Genomic DNA, 17619 nt, shown 5'->3' with positions numbered 1-17619 from the left:
GAGCTCCGTAGCTCAAGTTATGGCTCCCGGAAGGTGGATGTGAATAGTAACACCACCCCTTCTCCTCTCTTCTCTCAAACCGCGCCCCTCTCTCTCTCTTTTTGCATCAAATGAGCTGAAATGATCATTAATGGGTTTATATGAGTTGGGGCTTAGGTCCGGTCCAACCCGTTAGTGTTTTTGGTCCGTTTAGTCGACTTTGAGCCAAAACCTTTAAAATTAGCGTCCAGTTTTTTATTCTAAATTATTTTTGTCCTTTCAAAATAATAAATCAACTTTCAAAATCTTATTTTCCAAAATACGCGGTACTGGACAAACTAGAGCCAATACTGCTAGCTTAAGTGACAGTACGCATTTTTACAAAAAACTTTTCGGAAAAGATACATTTTCCAACTCAGAAAAATTCATTGAAACCAAATTTCACCTTTATATTTTCAAATTAAAACTTCTGAATTTTGAATCTATTCCGGGCACTAAAATTATTTTATTAAAACGGTTTTACGTGAAAACTCCGGTTCTTACATTTTCACTCTTAAACACAAATTAGGAGAAATTCACAAAACCATGCTATTTCATTGAATAAATGTGGGATAAGTTGATAAAATCCCCTGAGACTCCATTGTAACTCTTGGAAGTGGAGGATGAAGGGGGAGACGGAGCATAACGGCGTTGACGACGACTCGAAAAGAGAAGAGAAAAAATAGAAGAGAGATACTGAAAATGAACGACAGGAAGAAAGAGGCTAATAGCAACGCCAGGAGATGGGCTGAGATTGGCAGCGAGCGCCAGATTGGACGGCGACGGTGATGGCAGAGACCAGAGAAAAGTGGAGTAGATGGTGGTGGCTTTGTAGATAGATTAGAGTTTTATTAGATAAATTTTAAAAATATTTGTGGTAAATATAAAAAAAATTATAATTATTATTAAACCCCAATATAAAGTATATTTATAAATTATTGTTTATGCATATTAGAAAAGTTCAAAAGATTTAAGTTTATTAAAGACAGATCCAAACTAAGATATTTATGTATATTATTAAAAATTTTCGATATATTTATATTGATAAAAAGAAGAAGAAGAACAACAATAATAGTAAAAAAAACAATGAAAAGGATGAAATATGCAAAAAAAAAAATGCGAAGAACAATGAAAAAAATATATAAAAAAAAAAAAGGAAGAGAAGGAAAAATACCAAATACAAACGTTAAAAAAAAAACAACATAATTTTATACACACGTTATACAAATAGATTTTATTTGATTAAAATTAACTTATACCAACTTATTTGTCAAAAAAATTTGTAAGTGTAGCGGGACTATGGGCAGTCATGGACATTTAGACACTTCTATCTAAAGAAATTTATAAAAAACATTGCATATTTGCATCCTTTCCCACTTTCTCCCTAGCAGCTCATTTATGCGCCATCTCCAAATCTCAAAAGATACGGCAAATTCCTCTTAGTTGTGAATTTGTGATCCTATGTTTCAAGTTTCAACTGAGAAACTAAAAAAAAAAAAAAAGGGGCGAACGGAATACTCGGGTAGCGCACGTTAACAAAAGAATGGCACCTACACAGCGCACTTTAGCACACTCCCGTGCTCCACACACCCTCTGTGTCCACCATCTTTCTCTTTCCCCTCGCAGTCCACCTTATCCTACGCACCCTTTCCCTTCCATTCCCTTCATCCCTTTCTCTTCACTCCTCTTAGGTCTAACGCTTCTTCTTCTCTCTCCAAAAACTCTTCTTTCCCCGTACTTTTTGAAAAAATTAGGGTTTCTGCACTTGTCGCTACCCTCGCATTGTGGTCGCGTTATATCACATGGATCACAGAAACAATCCCAAGGACTCGCTCTCCTATTCCAATCTCTTCAATCTCGAGGTTCTCCGCATTGGTTCTTCCCCGTTTTCCAGTTTTTGTGATTACTGTATTTCCCGCCATTGTTTTATGTATGAATAGGGATTCTGCACGTTGTCTTTTAGTTTTAACGTGTTCGTCAATTCCTTTATTTTTGTTGTTTCATTGGTTATATTTTGCTTTGGAAGCCTCCAAAAGAAAAAAAATCGACGAATTTAGTGTTATTCTGATCGCGTTGTTTTTGTAGCCTTTGATGAACTTTCAACTTCCACAACGGGATAATGATTTTGGTTATTACGGGAATAGTAGTCAGGACGATGAGAGCAGAGATAGCCGAGGTAGGCATTACGCTTTTTGTGTGTTTTTGTTATGGTTCATGTTTTATTATGGATTGATGAGTTATTGTCTATTTGGATTTTATGCTTGTGAAGTTTATGGTTCTTTTGTAATTTTGTGAAGATTAAAGATAGTATGGTTACTAATTTGTTCTTGGGTCAAGAGGTTTAACTTGTATAATAGAATAAACAATGACAATAATGACGTGTATCTTTGGGTGGGTTCCATGATCAGGTGGTGGGGCAATGGCAAGTCACAGTAATGGGAATGTGAATGCGAATGGAAGGGAGGTAAATTTGTTGAAGAGAGCATGGTCTCAAAACAGTGACGAGGAGGAAAGGAGTCGGTTTTATGGAACGTGTATCACAGAGGAGCGATATAGATCGATGCTTGGAGAGCATGTCCAAAAATACAAGAGGAGGTTCAAGGACACCTCATCTACTCATGCCCAAAATCAGGTTGCTGTTCCACCTGTTCAAAGTAGCAGTGCCTCAAAAGCTCGAAAGTCTGGGAATGATCACTATGGAGGACTGCATGCTGCAGAGATTGCATCTGAATGGCTATATGATTCCAATTCTCAGAAACCAGGAAACTACCATGATGCTAATTTCCTGCAGCGATATGCCTCTGATAGGTTTGCCTTACTATTTTATTGCTTTTATTCTGCCATGGCTTTTGGATGGTAAATCATTATTCTATTGAAAGTCAGCTCAGCTTTTGTTGACTTGTTGCAGGACTATGTATGAACCTGCTTCTTTGGACATTACTGATGGTATCTCTTATAAGATCCCTCCAAAATATGATAAGCTAGCTTCAATGCTGAACCTGCCAAACTTCTCAGATATCCATGTAGATGAATTTTACTTAAAGGGTACCTTGGATTTGGGGTCCTTGGCTGCAATGATGGCTACTGATAAAAGGTTCATGACTACAAACCGAGGAGGCATGGGGGAGCCTATGTCCCAATATGACTCACTTCAGGCACGCTTGAAGGCCATGTCCGCTTCTAATTCACCTCATAAGTTCAGTCTGAAAGTGTCCAATGTCGGTTTAAATTCCTTCATCCCAGAGGGGGCAGCTGGAAACATAAAGCGATCTATTTTGTCTGAGGGTGGTGTATTGCAGGTTTATTATGTTAAGGTTTTGGAAAAAGGTGATACTTATGAGGTATGTATCAGTTGGGCCTATAATTTTTTCCTCTCCTTTTTTTTCTTTATTTTCTTCCCCTTTCCTTTACTTTAGTTTTGACATTTAACTGCTTTAGATCATTGAGCGAAGCCTACCTAAGAAGCAAAAGGTGAAAAAAGATCCTGCTTTGATTGAGAAGGAGGAAAGGGATAGAATTGGTAAGATTTGGGTAAACATTGTCAGAAGAGACGTTCCAAAACATCATAGGAATTTCACAATTTTTCATCGAAAGCAACTGATGGATGCCAAGAGGTTCTCAGAGAATTGTCAAAGAGAGGCATGTACTTTACACATTTGTGCTCTCTTTGTATTGTTCTACATTGATATTTGTTGTCTGTAGTTCTAATACAAAGCTTGTGATTTCATTTTTCTGCAAAATGACTGAAATTGATTCTTTTTTTTTTTTCAGGTTAGAATGAAAGTTAGTAGATCACTTAGATGGACTCGGGGTGCCAGCATTCGCACCCGCAAACTAGCTAGAGACATGTTGTTTTTCTGGAAACGAGCTGATAAGGAGATGGTAATTTTTATTTTGTATTTGAAATTTTAAATTTACTGACTTGATTCTGTATGCATTTATTCTTGATTTTTATAGTATTCAAGTGGTGTCAAATAGGTTCATCCATTGTGGGCTTTGATTTTCTTTGGATAGTGAAAATTATCTTGCTTGCATAAATTCTTATACATTACACTAGTGTGATATGATTTTTAATGCCATTCCTTGTAGATTGAATTGAGAAAAAGAGAGGAAAAAGAAGCTGCTGAAGCATTGAGGCGTGAACAGGAGCTTCGAGAAGCTAAGAGGCAACAGCAAAGGCTTAATTTTCTCATACAACAAACTGAGCTCTACAGTCACTTCATGCAGAACAAATCAAGCTTATTATCTTCAGAGGCTTTACCAATGGAAGATGAAAAAGCAGATGATCAAGATGCACTTTTTGACTCTTCAGATGCTGGCCCAATTGAGGATGATCCTGAAGAGGCTGAATTGAAGAAGGAAGCTTTGAAGGCTGCTCAAGAAGCAGTCTCCAAACAAAGAAAGTTGACAAGTGCTTTCGACAGTGAGTGCCTGAGGCTGCGCCAGGCTGGTGAAGCTGATCCACTTTCACAGGAGGTAGCAGGAGCGAGTGACATTGATTTGCAAACTCCGTGAGTTCTCCCTCTTTCCTTAGCTTTTGTCACATGTATGTATAAATGTACATCATGAGGATATGTATAAATATATATTTGCATATTACTGGGTTAACTTTTGTCTATATGGTATTATGGGGGTGTTAGACTATTGTTTATTTTTGTTAAATAGTTTTTCTCGTTGTATTGCAGCTCAACTATGCCTGTGGCATCTACAGTTCAGACACCAGAATTATTTAAAGGTTGTCTAAAAGAATATCAGCTAAAAGGTCTTCAGTGGCTTGTTAATTGTTATGAGCAGGTATTTTAGCAATCCCAGAGAACTTACATGAATATATTTGCTCTCTCTTGGTTGCAATCTGAACAATTTTGGTTTGTGTCTTTCAGGGTTTAAATGGCATACTTGCTGATGAGATGGGACTTGGAAAGACAATTCAGGCTATGGTATTTTTGGCCCATTTAGCTGAGGTATCTATTGAAGTATTGAACGTGGTCTGTTTGCTCATGTTTTAGACTTTATTTTAACATGCTTTAACTCTTGCAGGAGAAAAATATATGGGGGCCTTTTCTGGTTGTTGCACCTGCATCTGTTTTAAACAATTGGAATGAGGAACTTGAGCGCTTTTGCCCTGAACTCAAGAGACTTCCTTATTGGGGAGGTGTTGCCGAGCGATCAGTGCTTAGGAAAAGTATTAACCCAAAGGATCTATATCGTAGGTAATTTCGATTTCTCGTGCATTCTATTTTCCTTAAAAGAGTTGATGGTAGTGAAAACATATATTAAAGAAGTCATTTTGTAGCCTGGTAGGAAAGAAAAGGGTTTGTTCTCATAGTTGATTCTGCTATCTTTTTATGCTAATATCTACTTTAATTGTTTTTTATTGCTGGATACATGAGTCATATTTGTTAAAATTCAGATAAGAGAAGCCCTTTTGGAGTCACTTTGTTGTGTGGTTTGGGTAAATACAGCACTGAAATTTGGGTAGTCACAAAGATTTTAAGCCAAAGCTTTAGAATCTGTGTTGTTGACATTACCACATTAGTAACTGGTTTTGGTGTTTCTATACCGTATTGAAAGTTTGAAATTTCTTCCGATCCAGACCGATGTTCATAATGGATATGGGATTGGGTGGATTCCCATTCTGTATTCCCAAAGGGATACAAGGTCTCCACTTACCCACCAAAACTACTCTCCCATTTCAGACGCAGCTTAATTCTCCTCATCTCTTCCTAATTTCAACCTACTACTCCACCGACCTTTACTAAATTCTAAATAAAACTAAGGTGAAATTGTAAAACTTATAAATTTGAATTAATCTTTAATTTGTAATAAAATATAAAAACATGGATTGGCAAGTGCCTATTAATCCATTAGCTATTATAGTGGCTTTGTGTTCTAATGCCTGGTTGTGAAAAAAAGCAAATCGATCATTACATGGCGGGTCAAGAAAGATTCTAGATGCTTCTTAAAGAGGAACAAAATCAGAAGTGTTATTGTTGTGTTTCCTTTGAAGTATAAGATGTGCCTGCTATTTGGGTATTACTATTGACAAGTCTCCTTAGGCTTGAAGTGGTCTTCTGCATTATACACACTAGAAGTCTGATAGGAAATGTTATGGCTATCAAACTGCCTTTTCAATTTTTGTAATTTTAATATATAAGTTTTGAAATTTTATGTAATTTCATTTAATTACTTCCTTATATTATATTATATACTCTAGTATGCCTATGCTTATGATGGCTATGGTGGTTATGCAAGTGTTATTAAAGCTAAAGTCACATTTTCTTTTACATTTTGATAACACTTTTTTAGCAATACTTCTTAAAAAGCATTGTTAAATAATAAAGTGTTACTTTAATTTTGCAACACTTTCACCATAGCTACCGTAGCATAGGCATACTAGAATGCACCTATATATATGAGGTAGAATACTCTTACACTGATGCAAGAGTTAGTAAACTTACCCCTTGAATAACTTTCTTATGTAAATTTTATCAATCCAACCGATGAATTGGAGCTACATATCATACAAGATCATGTAAAAAATAGACAACATTAATGAATGTGATCAAATAATTCATTTTACATACATTTAAGAAGTATGTATTACGTTGATTTAAATGGTGTTAGATTAATGTGAAATTTTAGTTATGATCTATAACATGAACTTTCAATACAATGGTCAGTTTTACAAAAACTTTCTTCAGGAACGAGTATCGTTGAATAAAAACTTACAATCAAATGTGAAATTTTATCCTGTATATGGTTTCCTTGTAGCTGAATTTTAGTAGTTTGATTCTTGGTCCTTTTCCTTGTTACAAAGTAAAATAACATCCAATGTAAGGCAAAGTTGATGTTCTTATAAATGTTTGGTGGGGATGGTATTGTTCATCTTCACAAAGTCATGCTCTAATGTTTGGAGTTTTGTTCCATTGGTCAAAAACATAATAAATGTTTTAGCCCTTGCCTGTCTTAATTTTATTTGTAGTTCATTCCGTCTTTTTGCATTCTCTCATCCTTGTGATAGCTATCATCAGTACTTCTTTCTTGTTTACCAGGGACGCTAAATTCCACATTGTCATCACTAGCTATCAGCTGTTAGTACAAGACGAGAAGTTTTTTCGCCGTGTGAAATGGCAGTACATGGTTTTAGATGAGGCTCAAGCAATAAAAAATTCAACCAGGTATTATGTAATCTTTGTTTATGAGGTGCATAATATCATAAGTGAATGGAATATGTCTAGTCCTTACAGTTTGTGATCATGTGGTTTCTTATAAGAAAACTATGAGTAACTGTTTATATAGCTCATTTTTTCTTACAATGGAACTGTGTATACTTTTTAAATGTAGAAATTGTATAGTTGAACTTGTATCATTATACATTTGACTGCTAAAATTCTCTTCAATCTAACAGCATAAGATGGAAGACACTCCTTAGCTTTAATTGTCGGAATCGCCTTCTTCTTACTGGCACACCTATTCAGAATAATATGGCAGAGCTGTGGGCTCTTCTGCACTTCATTATGCCAACTTTATTTGATAGCCATGAGCAGTTTAATGAGTGGTTTTCGAAAGGGTAAGTTTTCTTCATTGTATTTCCATTGATTTTTTAGCCGTATAATTAGGGTCTAACATACTATGACCAATCACATGCCAGCATTGAGAACCATGCAGAACATGGTGGCACCTTGAATGAGCATCAACTGAACAGATTGGTATGTTCATCTTTCTGTCTTTCCAAATAGAATGGGCTGAGTTCAGACATGAATCATGATAGAGCATAGTTGTGTCGTTCGAACCATGTAGCTGATCCCACATAGTGGGACAAGGCATTGTTGTTGTTGTACTATATCATTTTGGATTTTCAATTTAAGAATAGTATATGGGATTTGTTTATCAGGAGATTTTTTGGTTTGTAGTATTAGACTTCTGTTGTGTAATATTTATTGTGAAATGAAGAGAAGAATTCATCCAACTTTGCTTTTGGATAATGTGCTGGTAGGCTGGTAGCATTTGTCTTTTGAGAGTACTAAACACTTGTTTAACATGTTTGTGGGCATTTTTTATTTATTGCGTGGTTGTTTTAAGCTAAGCTGGTGTGCTTTGGGTTTTATCTTTTTGCAGTATAAATATGTGCACTTGCACATGCATTGGCTAGGGTTTTCAGAAAAGCTCTTGTTAACTACTCTTAATTCTTTATATTCATGTATGCATATCCCAATATAAACTAAATACATGTTTCAGGAATGTGTGATAACTGGAGTTGCGATTTCATGCATTATATTGTGCTCCATTATTCTTTTTTACTACAACAACAACAACAACAACAAAGCTTTATCCCACTAGGTGGGGTCGCCTATTTTTTTACTACCTCTAATTATTTTTGCTGGTTTTGTATTAAACTATTGCAATTTTGCATCTTTTTGAACTACTTGACTTAATTTCTGCCCACGTGTATAACAGCACTCAATTCTGAAGCCTTTCATGTTGCGGCGCGTTAAAAAGGATGTAGTTTCTGAGCTGACTAAGAAAACTGAGGTTATGGTGCATTGCAAGCTGAGTTCTCGGCAGCAGGCTTTCTATCAAGCAATTAAGAACAAGATATCTCTTGCTGAACTTTTCGATAGTAATCGTGGGCAACTCAACGAGAAGAAAATCCTGAATCTAATGAATATTGTTATTCAACTAAGGAAGGTAGTGTCCATTTCCATGCTGCTTTTGGCAGACTAAAGTTGTTTTTGTTGATTCATTTTGTGCTGCCGTTTGCTTCATTGAAAATGAATCCCCGCCGCCCCCCCCCCTCTTCCCCCCTTTCCCCCCCCCCCCCCCCCAAAAAAAAAAAACCCAAAAAAAGGGAAGAAAACAGAGAGAAAGATCGGCCATGGTAATAACTGCTGTTGAATTATGATAGGTTTGCAACCATCCAGAGTTGTTTGAAAGGAGTGAGGGTAGCACATACTTCTATTTTGCAGAGATTCCAAATTCCCTTCCACCTCCCCCATTTGGGGAGTTGGAGGACATATACTATCCTGGAGGTCACAACCCCATATCATATGAGGTAATTTCTCAAACCTTGTCTACTGTATCAAGATTATAATCTGGTGTTTGGTCAGGATAAAACCAAAATTCATAAATAATGGCATCTGGATCCCCTTGCTTGTTGCTGTTGGAAAGACTTTGACCAAGGTCAAATATCTGGCTATATCAGTACCATGGTGCTACTGTGTAGTGGAAATTTCGGAAAACACAATGAGTCGTGATCTGTTATTGATGACCTTGACTCCAACTACTATTGGAGTTAGAGTATAATTGGAAAAATTGTGTGCATGTGTCCTATCTCTGCTGTTTCCACTTGTTGGGTACAGAAACTGTTTTCTTGGGACAATTTTTCTGTCTCTAAACCTGGCTCTCTAGCTAAACACTACCAAAGTGTTGAATTTCATTATTTTCTCTTTCTCCTTCCCTCATTCTTGTTCTGTCTTAATTAATCTCTTATTATGAAAGCCAAAGTAAACCACTGGCTTCATGTCTCCATGAACAAAGGATTTTGGATAATCTGACAATTCAAACTTAAACTGCATCAGCTCAATTCTTCTTTGGTCTTGTCATCCCAATTAAAAGTTAATTCAATCAAGGAATATTTGGCTAGTGTACAATCTCAGGTTCCCAACTATCTTTTAAGTTGAGGAAAGTCCATTCATGATCAATGTTTGTTTTTTTTTTTTATTAATTTTCTTTTTAATTTTAAAATTTTTCAGATGCCAAAACTTGTCTACCAAGAGATTATGCAAAGATCTGAGACTTTCAGTGCGACTGTTGGTCATGGTGTCTGCAGAGAATCTTTTCAGAAACATTTCAACATTTTTACACCGGAAAATATTTATCGCTCTATGATCTCAGAAGGTGTGGTTGTTAATAGCGGAAACTTTGGTTTTACTCGTTTGGTGGATTTGTCTCCACAAGAGGTGACATTTCTGGCCAGTAGTTCTTTCTTGGAGAGACTATTGTTTTCTATGATGAGATGGGAACGTAAATTCCTTGATGAATTTATAGACTTTCTTATGGAGACCACAGTAAGTGATCCTGAATGTAGTTACCTGGAAAAAGGAACAGTGAGAGCTGTTACTAGAATGTTATTATTGCCATCAAGATCTGAGGCTCAGTTTCTTGAACGAAGGTTTGCAACTGGGCCCACCTGTGATCCTTTTGAGGCTTTGGTCATCTCCCATCAGCATAGACTTTTATCCAATGCAAGGCTTCTTCACGCAGCTTACACATATATCCCACCGACTAGAGCTCCACCAGTATGTTGTTCTTTCTCTGTTGTTGCTTTCATGTTTGTTTGAAATAGTGTTGACTACCTAGAGTAGGAGCAATTAGCTCTGTAGAGAACTACCAGTGATAGAAAAGGTCACTCATTCAATTAGAATGTACTTTGTATATGTGTCTTGTCCTACTACTAACATGAATATATGCAGTTTCTCATTCTCACTTGGATATTTTTCTAAGTATTCTCAAGTATTTTTTCCTGATAATTGTCTATCATTCTGCCACTGTTATTCTTTACAGATTGCTGCTTATTGCCCAGATCGTAACTTCTCCTATAAAATGATTGAAGAATTGCATGATCCTTGGGTTAAGAGGTTGTTTGTAGGATTTGCGCGTACATCTGAATCTACTGGTCCTAGAAAGCCTGTTTGTTCTCCTCATCATTTAATTGAAGAGATTGATTCTGAACTACCTATTTCACACCCTGCACTTAAGTTCACACATGAAGTTTTTGGCTGTTCACCTCCGATGCATAATTTTGACCCAGCAAAGTTGCTCACTGTAAGGATTATTTTTCTGTTTGTGTGGGGTTTATTGAATGTGAATCCTCCCCATAAAATTAAAAGGAAAAAATGGGACCAATTTTTTATTATTATATTGAAAATTTCTTATGCTTATTATAATTAGGACTCTGGGAAGCTTCAAACACTTGATATACTATTGAAACGCTTGCGAGCAGGAAATCATCGTGTTCTTTTGTTTGCTCAGATGACTAAGATGCTGAATATTTTGGAGGTACCATTGAACTTGGCTCAATGTTAAATATATTGATAATGGTTATCTTTTGAAATAATTCTATAGGTTACGGTTCAGTTATTAAAAGGTGTTCATTTACCTCCAAAGTAATGGTCACATCAAATTGGATTCATTGAATACCTGGTCTGACCTGGATGTTGCATACTTTCCCGCTAAAGCAACTAAATGAGTTAAATGCATTTTTGATTTGAGAAACTTTGCTATTTAATTAAAGTTGAAGTAGCATGCTGAACATCTACTTTCTCCACATTGTTCTACAGTTGACTGATGGTTTTATCTTTCCTGCAGGATTATATGAACTATAGAAAATATAAGTATTTTCGACTTGACGGGTCATCTACTATTCAGGATCGCAGAGACATGGTCAAAGACTTCCAGGACAGGTGATTTCTTTTATTGTTATAACTATCATACTGTTCTTTTGTCTGACTCCATTAAAAAACATCTAGAATTTTTATGTTCGTTTTTGATTTTATTACAGGAGTGACGTATTTGTGTTCTTACTGAGTACAAGAGCTGGTGGATTAGGTATCAACTTGACAGCTGCTGACACAGTCATATTTTATGAAAGTGACTGGAATCCAACGTTGGATCTGCAGGCAATGGATAGAGCTCATCGTTTGGGTCAGACAAAAGATGTTTGTTCTCACCCTCTTCCTCTCCCCCTCCTTGTCCTATTTCTCCATTAAAAGAAAAAGCGTCTTCACACATGTTATTCTGTTAATAATCCTATGGATGCCATGTTGCCCAAATAGTTATGACCTCAAGCATATGGTATCTTTGGATCTTCATTCCTTGTATAGTTGGATTACTTGGATATAGAAATTTCTTTCTTCCTGATCTCCTTTCACTATCAATCTCCAACATCTTGTCTCTCACCAACACAAAAGTTACTTGTTTTGAGTTTCTAAGTACTTAGGTTTCTTTTGCTTTAGGGATAAAAAAATTGGATCACTATTGTTGTTCAAAGCTGATTTTATGTTAATTTGAAACTTGTAGGTTACTGTTTACCGACTTATATGTAAAGAGACAGTTGAAGAGAAGATACTTCTTAGAGCAAGTCAGAAAAGTACTGTGCAGAACCTTGTCATGACTGGTGGTTCTGTTGGAGGTGATCTTTTAGCTCCGGAGGATGTCGTATCTTTGCTTTTGGATGATGTCCAACTTGAACAGAAATTAAAGGAAATCCCTATTCAGGTTTGTGGTATTCTCGTCACATTAAATTTATTGTTACAATATTATAAATATTCCTTGCACTGACAGTGGGAAAGAATAAGGAATATATAGGATCCATGATCCTGAAACAATATGCGGATTTTTTAGTTTATATTTTGACCTCACCTGTCCTTCTAGGTAAAGGATAAGGAAAAGAAAAAGAAACCAACTAAGGGTATACGTGTAAATGAAGATGGTGATGCATCTCTGGAGGATCTAACAAACTCTACAGCCCAGGGTACTGCAGATTTTGATCTTCCGATGGACCCAGAGGGATCAAACGCCAGTAATAAAAAGGTATTATCTTACTTCCTTAAGCCATGCTGGCTTCTTTTTCCTTGAATCTCATTTGAACTGTTTACACCATAATAAATATTTTTTATGTATGAAGTTTCATAATGCTTTTCCCAAGGGAATTGTTTTGTGGTTAGAATAACTTCTACGTGCTTTTGATTCATTTCTGCTAGAGAAATTTGAGTAAAAGGAATAACTACCTTAACTGCATTAGTCAGATGTCTATCTATTTACGCTGAAGAATAAAGTACATTACAAGAGCAGTGCAAGTCTTAGCTCTATTGGCAGGGTTTATTTCTATAGAGTCCATGGCTGGTAGGAGATTTTGAATTCCTAATGGAGGAATATCTTGACAGTCTGTTACATTTCTTGTGTGAAATTCTCAATCTTGAATTTTGTTTTGAGGAATATCTTATAGCATTGCCGCATTTTTCTCTTTTGGTTCATGAAAGTTCCATTCAAGAGAAAAAGCTATAGTGAGAGAAGGTTTGTATAATCATGACCCAAAAGTTATGGCATTATCGGAGGAGATATTCCATCATCCTCCATGGAGCAAAAGTTTCTCACTCCATAGAGTGATTGGCTATTTGTTTTGAATAAATAGAGTGAGAAGAAAAATGAGAGAGAAAAAAAAGGGGATTTTTGTGCAGTCCAATGCGAGATGTGAGCTATTGCACTTTTATTTTGTACGCTGCTGTTGTTTCAAACATTTTTCTGCTCTTGATTTGGGTCGAGGGTTATCAAATTTTCGAAAAGAAAGGGAGAGAACGAGTTGGATGTATATAAAAGATTTCCTCCATGAAGCATATAAGAATTTTCCTTAAAAGAAGACATATAACCTAAACACATCACAGTGAACCAATGATAAATTTTTAAAGTACATCATGAATTCATGATAAATCATATTTGTCATAATACACCTAAATGTAATTATTTGATAGTTTCAAATTTTATCTATTACTCTGGATCAATGGTACATCTGCTACCTTATGAAATTCATGGATCCCTGTTTGCAAACTTAATAATCTAGGGGCTTGTACTATTTTGTTGGTTTGATCTTATAAAATTTCAGGTCTACTAATATTCAAGGAAGTAAATTTCCAAGTTTATTTGTGATGTTATCTATGGATTGGATTAACTTTGACTCTTATTTGCAGAGAAAAGCTGCTTCCAGACCAAGGAATTCTCAAAAGCCAAGTGAATCTGGCATTATGGCTATAGATTATGAATTGGATGATAACCACCTAACTACTGAACCAGTGGGCCACAAACCAAAGAGACCCAAAAGGATGAAGAATGTAAATGAAAAGTTTGAAGAGTCTTTTACTTCATCGGCTACCATATTCCCAGAGAAGACTTAACTTCCACCAGCATAAGATTTCTGTTCTTGAGGTTCTAAAGCAGAAGCAGGCTAAGACGCTTGCCAACCACGTAGTAAATCCTCACAGTTGTACGCTCCTTTACTTGAACTAAGTTTACGCTCCATGAATTATTATTATGTTACTAGATATACAATCATAGGTTATGAATTGACCTACTATTCTATCCTAAACAAAGAGAGACATAGATATTTCAATTTAAGAGTTAATTTTTTCTAATCCAACTTGCAATCTGAGGAAATTAATTGTTGTAGGGGAAATTAATCTGAGTATTGTGATGATGATAGTTTGAGGTAGAGGACGGTGTGTCATTGCATGTATTGCAGGCACTTGGAAATGAAGACACTGCATTTAATATGATTACTGTGGAAATCATGCTTTGCTTTGCTTGCTTGCCAATTTTATATTTAAGCTCCCATCTGAAGGATGAAGCAGAGCTATATTGGAAAGTAAAGGGATCCGAGTGATAGGAATTAGGAACCAGTCCAGAGAGGATGGAAGCAGCAACTTCCATTATCATCAATACCATCTAATGCTAATTGGCCCTTTCTTCTCTCTAACTTTTTATGCATGTCACTATTGTCTTCTTCCTTGTCTTTCTAGGTCCTCTCTTTTCTCTGTATACACCACTTTGAAATGCAAATGACCTTAAACACACGCCTAAAGCCAAATGGGGCCTTCATTTCCTACATCATTATCTTTGCATTGTCAACACAAACTTATACTACTCTATCCCCTTTGTTTCTGTTTGCTTTCTTAGGTAGCATAGTTCTCCATCTTTATTATTCTCTTTGGCCTTCATATAATGCATTATTACATTTATTATTTTCAGAACCTTGTACACATTTCATATACTCTACATTATTTTTTAAGACCAAACCTGACGATTGAACTATAAGTCTGTATTGAAAACAAAAAAGAAAATAAACATTATCCAGATATGTTTGGCTAGGAATTTAAAGAAAAATGAGAACTTTGATAAATGAGTTTTCTGTACATTTGTGTAAAAAGGGGGGATTGGGGGAACTGAAAGTATCAAATCTGAAATAAATTCTCGCCAAAAATAGGGGAAAAAATATCTAAAGGAGAAACAAGGGTTGTGACGTGTGTCTGTGAAGGCTTCTTGTTTCCAGCACTGAAATTTGGGGTGGTTAATTTGTGGTCAATCATCGCTGTCTTGGACCACCTTCCTCTCACAGTTCGTTTACCACTCTGTTCTGTGTTCTTTAATTCCATCTATGCTTGACGTCGTAGGTTGCTGCCCCCTAGTCGTTCTGCCGACCTGCCACCACACCTTCGACACTGTCACTGTCGCCTTGAATCCTGGAGGTATGTTTGTTCATTGCCTTTGTGTGGTCTGAAACTCTGAAAAGTTTGCCTGTTGCCTCTGGTTGGGTTGAATCTGTTTTGGACTGTTTCACTGTGATACTTCATTGTTCTTATTCTTTATTTTTTTAGCAAAAAAATCACTACAGTTGAATATAATTTAAATCTAGTAGGATAGATGATGGCCTAAGTCAGATATATCATGTTCTTTTTTTGGTGCACTTTCTGTGTATATGCTTAAAAAAAAAAAAAAGAAATTGATATCATCATTGATAAAGTACAAGCATAAGTTGCTGGTAAAAATGTAAAATGCAAGTGATAGCACAATTATATTTTTGATCATGATTTTCTTTTAAAGCATCAAGTAATTAATCCATTTGATTGGCCAAGCAGTTGGTTCAATGTTACGTGCCTAATATATTTTTGGAACGTAGAACTTTATTTGGTCATAATTAATAGAACTAAGATTTTTGGGTTCTGTCTGCAGCAGTATCACCATAGGAAGGTTAATAACTTGATCAGGGATGTGAAGGGAATTACTACTTTAGAAGCTCATGTTAAGAAATTATTTATGGTTAACAATATGTCTATGAATGAAGTTTGGTTGCTTTCATTATCATTGATCGTAGCTTATATGTTGGTTTTGCATTTTTTGTGGTTCATTTTGGTCAATGCCTGAATATCTGAAATTAAGGTCAAACGTTGATATTAGTATGGTGTTATTTACCTTATATGTTGATGTTAGCTCATATTCTAGAGGTTGGTTGTTATTTAGGTTGCTTACTACTAGTATTATGGTTATTCCTGAGTTTGTTCTTGTATGTATGTTTCAGTGAAAATCATCTCTTTGAGAAATTAATAGTATGTTGCAAGGATAAGGTGTGTACATATCTTCAATCACTTAGTGTCGTATGGTTCATTGAGGTGTATATGAAATAAGAAGGGCATTCGAGATTGATGATGACTATGGGTACAGGATTAACCCGATTAATATTTTCTGGCGCAATTCTATTTAAAGTTATTTCAATATTGTCGTAAAAATAAAAAGAAAGAAAGGTCCATTTTGTCTTTATTTTGCTGTTCTTTACCTTAAGAAGATGCCATTAGATAATTCTATATTTGTCTTTTAGGTTTTTTCCATAAAGGTGTTCGTTTTGTTAGATAATTATTATGAGACTCATCTTAATGGTAAAAGAATGAAGCACTAAATGTTCGGTTAAACAATTATCATTTTCTTGATATGCAGTGTGTCATAAACTTATAAATGAGAATTACATGTTTGGTTGGCTTCCTTATTTACTGTCATTGATAAGGTGTTCGCTTTAGGCTATAGTTAATTTAAAATGCTCGTGTTACAGGCAATGGTAATTAGAGGCTGGAACTATAATTCGTGTTGTTTGTTATACTGTTTCATACATCGAACCTGAAAAATAAGAGAAACACTATTAGGCTGCGTGTGCTTAGAAATTTTATTAAAAAGAAATGATTAGAGAGATAAATGAGTCTTCTTTTTATTTTATTTCCTTTTTACATGTAAATTTACAAATTTATCAGAAGAATTTATCTTTAATATTGCCCTCCCGTAAGTTGCAGCAATCGCTGCCCCTGACCCACATGATAATATTGGGGATTAGGTTTGATCATGGTACAATTTATGAGACAGGATAATATTGGAAGTTTAAAATTATTTGATTGTCAATGCTGTCGAATCAACAATTTTGTACCTAGATTGGTTACTTAATTTTGTAAATTAAATAGTATCAGATAGTTTATATATTAAAATCATTATATCTAATATGTCCAGGGTGAACAATTGCTATTTGGAAGCAATAACAGATGAAGTTTGAAGATTATTGGAGTGAGGGTGAGTGCAGCAGTTTTTTAACAGCTGTAGTTGCACTGTAGCAGCGACGATGCAGGGAGTGATGAATATGATCTGGGAATGTAGGGATATAATCTTTTTCTGATTTGGAGACTAGTCTACGGAGCGCACAATTGGTAATGGCAATATCTGCTATAAATAGCAACCCTTGATCGAATGTAAAAGATTATTCCGTATTGAATGCAATTGAGGAAATTCAGTATTTGCTTCCCTTTCTTCTATCATAAATTCATAATCATCTTCAATTACCTAGACATGACATCTTCAAGTGAAGGCAATTTTGGACATCTTACTGTAGCATGCACTTATGTTTTAAAGTAGTAGTATTTAATTTGTATATCCAATTAAGCGTCTGTTTGAGGCAGAGAGTTAAATTCAAAGATAGAGAAACCAGAATAAGTAGAAGTGATCATAGTCTAATAATCT

At 35.5% G+C, this 17619-nt stretch overlaps 1 protein-coding gene across 5 annotated transcripts; it reads left to right on the top strand.

Annotated features, from left to right (window-relative positions):
- Window positions 1-1443: 1443 nt before the first annotated feature.
- On the top strand, window positions 1444-17395 carry LOC107625421 (chromatin-remodeling ATPase INO80). 5 transcript variants are annotated; one of them, XM_088503409.1, is made up of 25 exons: window positions 1444-1880; window positions 2104-2194; window positions 2427-2826; window positions 2927-3359; window positions 3457-3657; window positions 3790-3900; window positions 4108-4529; window positions 4704-4812; window positions 4899-4979; window positions 5056-5228; window positions 7071-7196; window positions 7427-7588; window positions 7670-7727; window positions 8476-8706; window positions 8924-9070; window positions 9771-10316; window positions 10582-10842; window positions 10969-11076; window positions 11386-11480; window positions 11579-11721; window positions 12097-12294; window positions 12451-12609; window positions 13764-14056; window positions 15240-15314; window positions 17116-17395. In XM_088503409.1, exons 1-21 carry the CDS (start codon window positions 1821-1823, stop codon window positions 12120-12122), a joined length of 3984 nt encoding a protein of 1327 aa, XP_088359535.1. In that variant the 5' UTR covers window positions 1444-1820; the 3' UTR covers window positions 12123-12294; window positions 12451-12609; window positions 13764-14056; window positions 15240-15314; window positions 17116-17395. The 5 variants fall into 5 exon arrangements, with proteins under 5 accessions (XP_088359535.1, XP_020971574.1, XP_020971579.1 ...); XM_021115915.2 differs by having other exon boundaries at window positions 11579-11735; XM_021115920.2 differs by lacking the exon at window positions 15240-15314.
- The last annotated feature ends 224 nt before the right edge of the window (window positions 17396-17619 follow it).

The sequence above is a fragment of the Arachis ipaensis genome, chromosome B2 (assembly GCF_059453495.1).
Source record: "Arachis ipaensis isolate K30076 ecotype BB chromosome B2, ASM5945349v1, whole genome shotgun sequence".
Lineage (NCBI taxonomy): Eukaryota > Viridiplantae > Streptophyta > Magnoliopsida > Fabales > Fabaceae > Arachis > Arachis ipaensis.
This window is presented reverse-complemented; position numbering and strand designations above follow the sequence as displayed.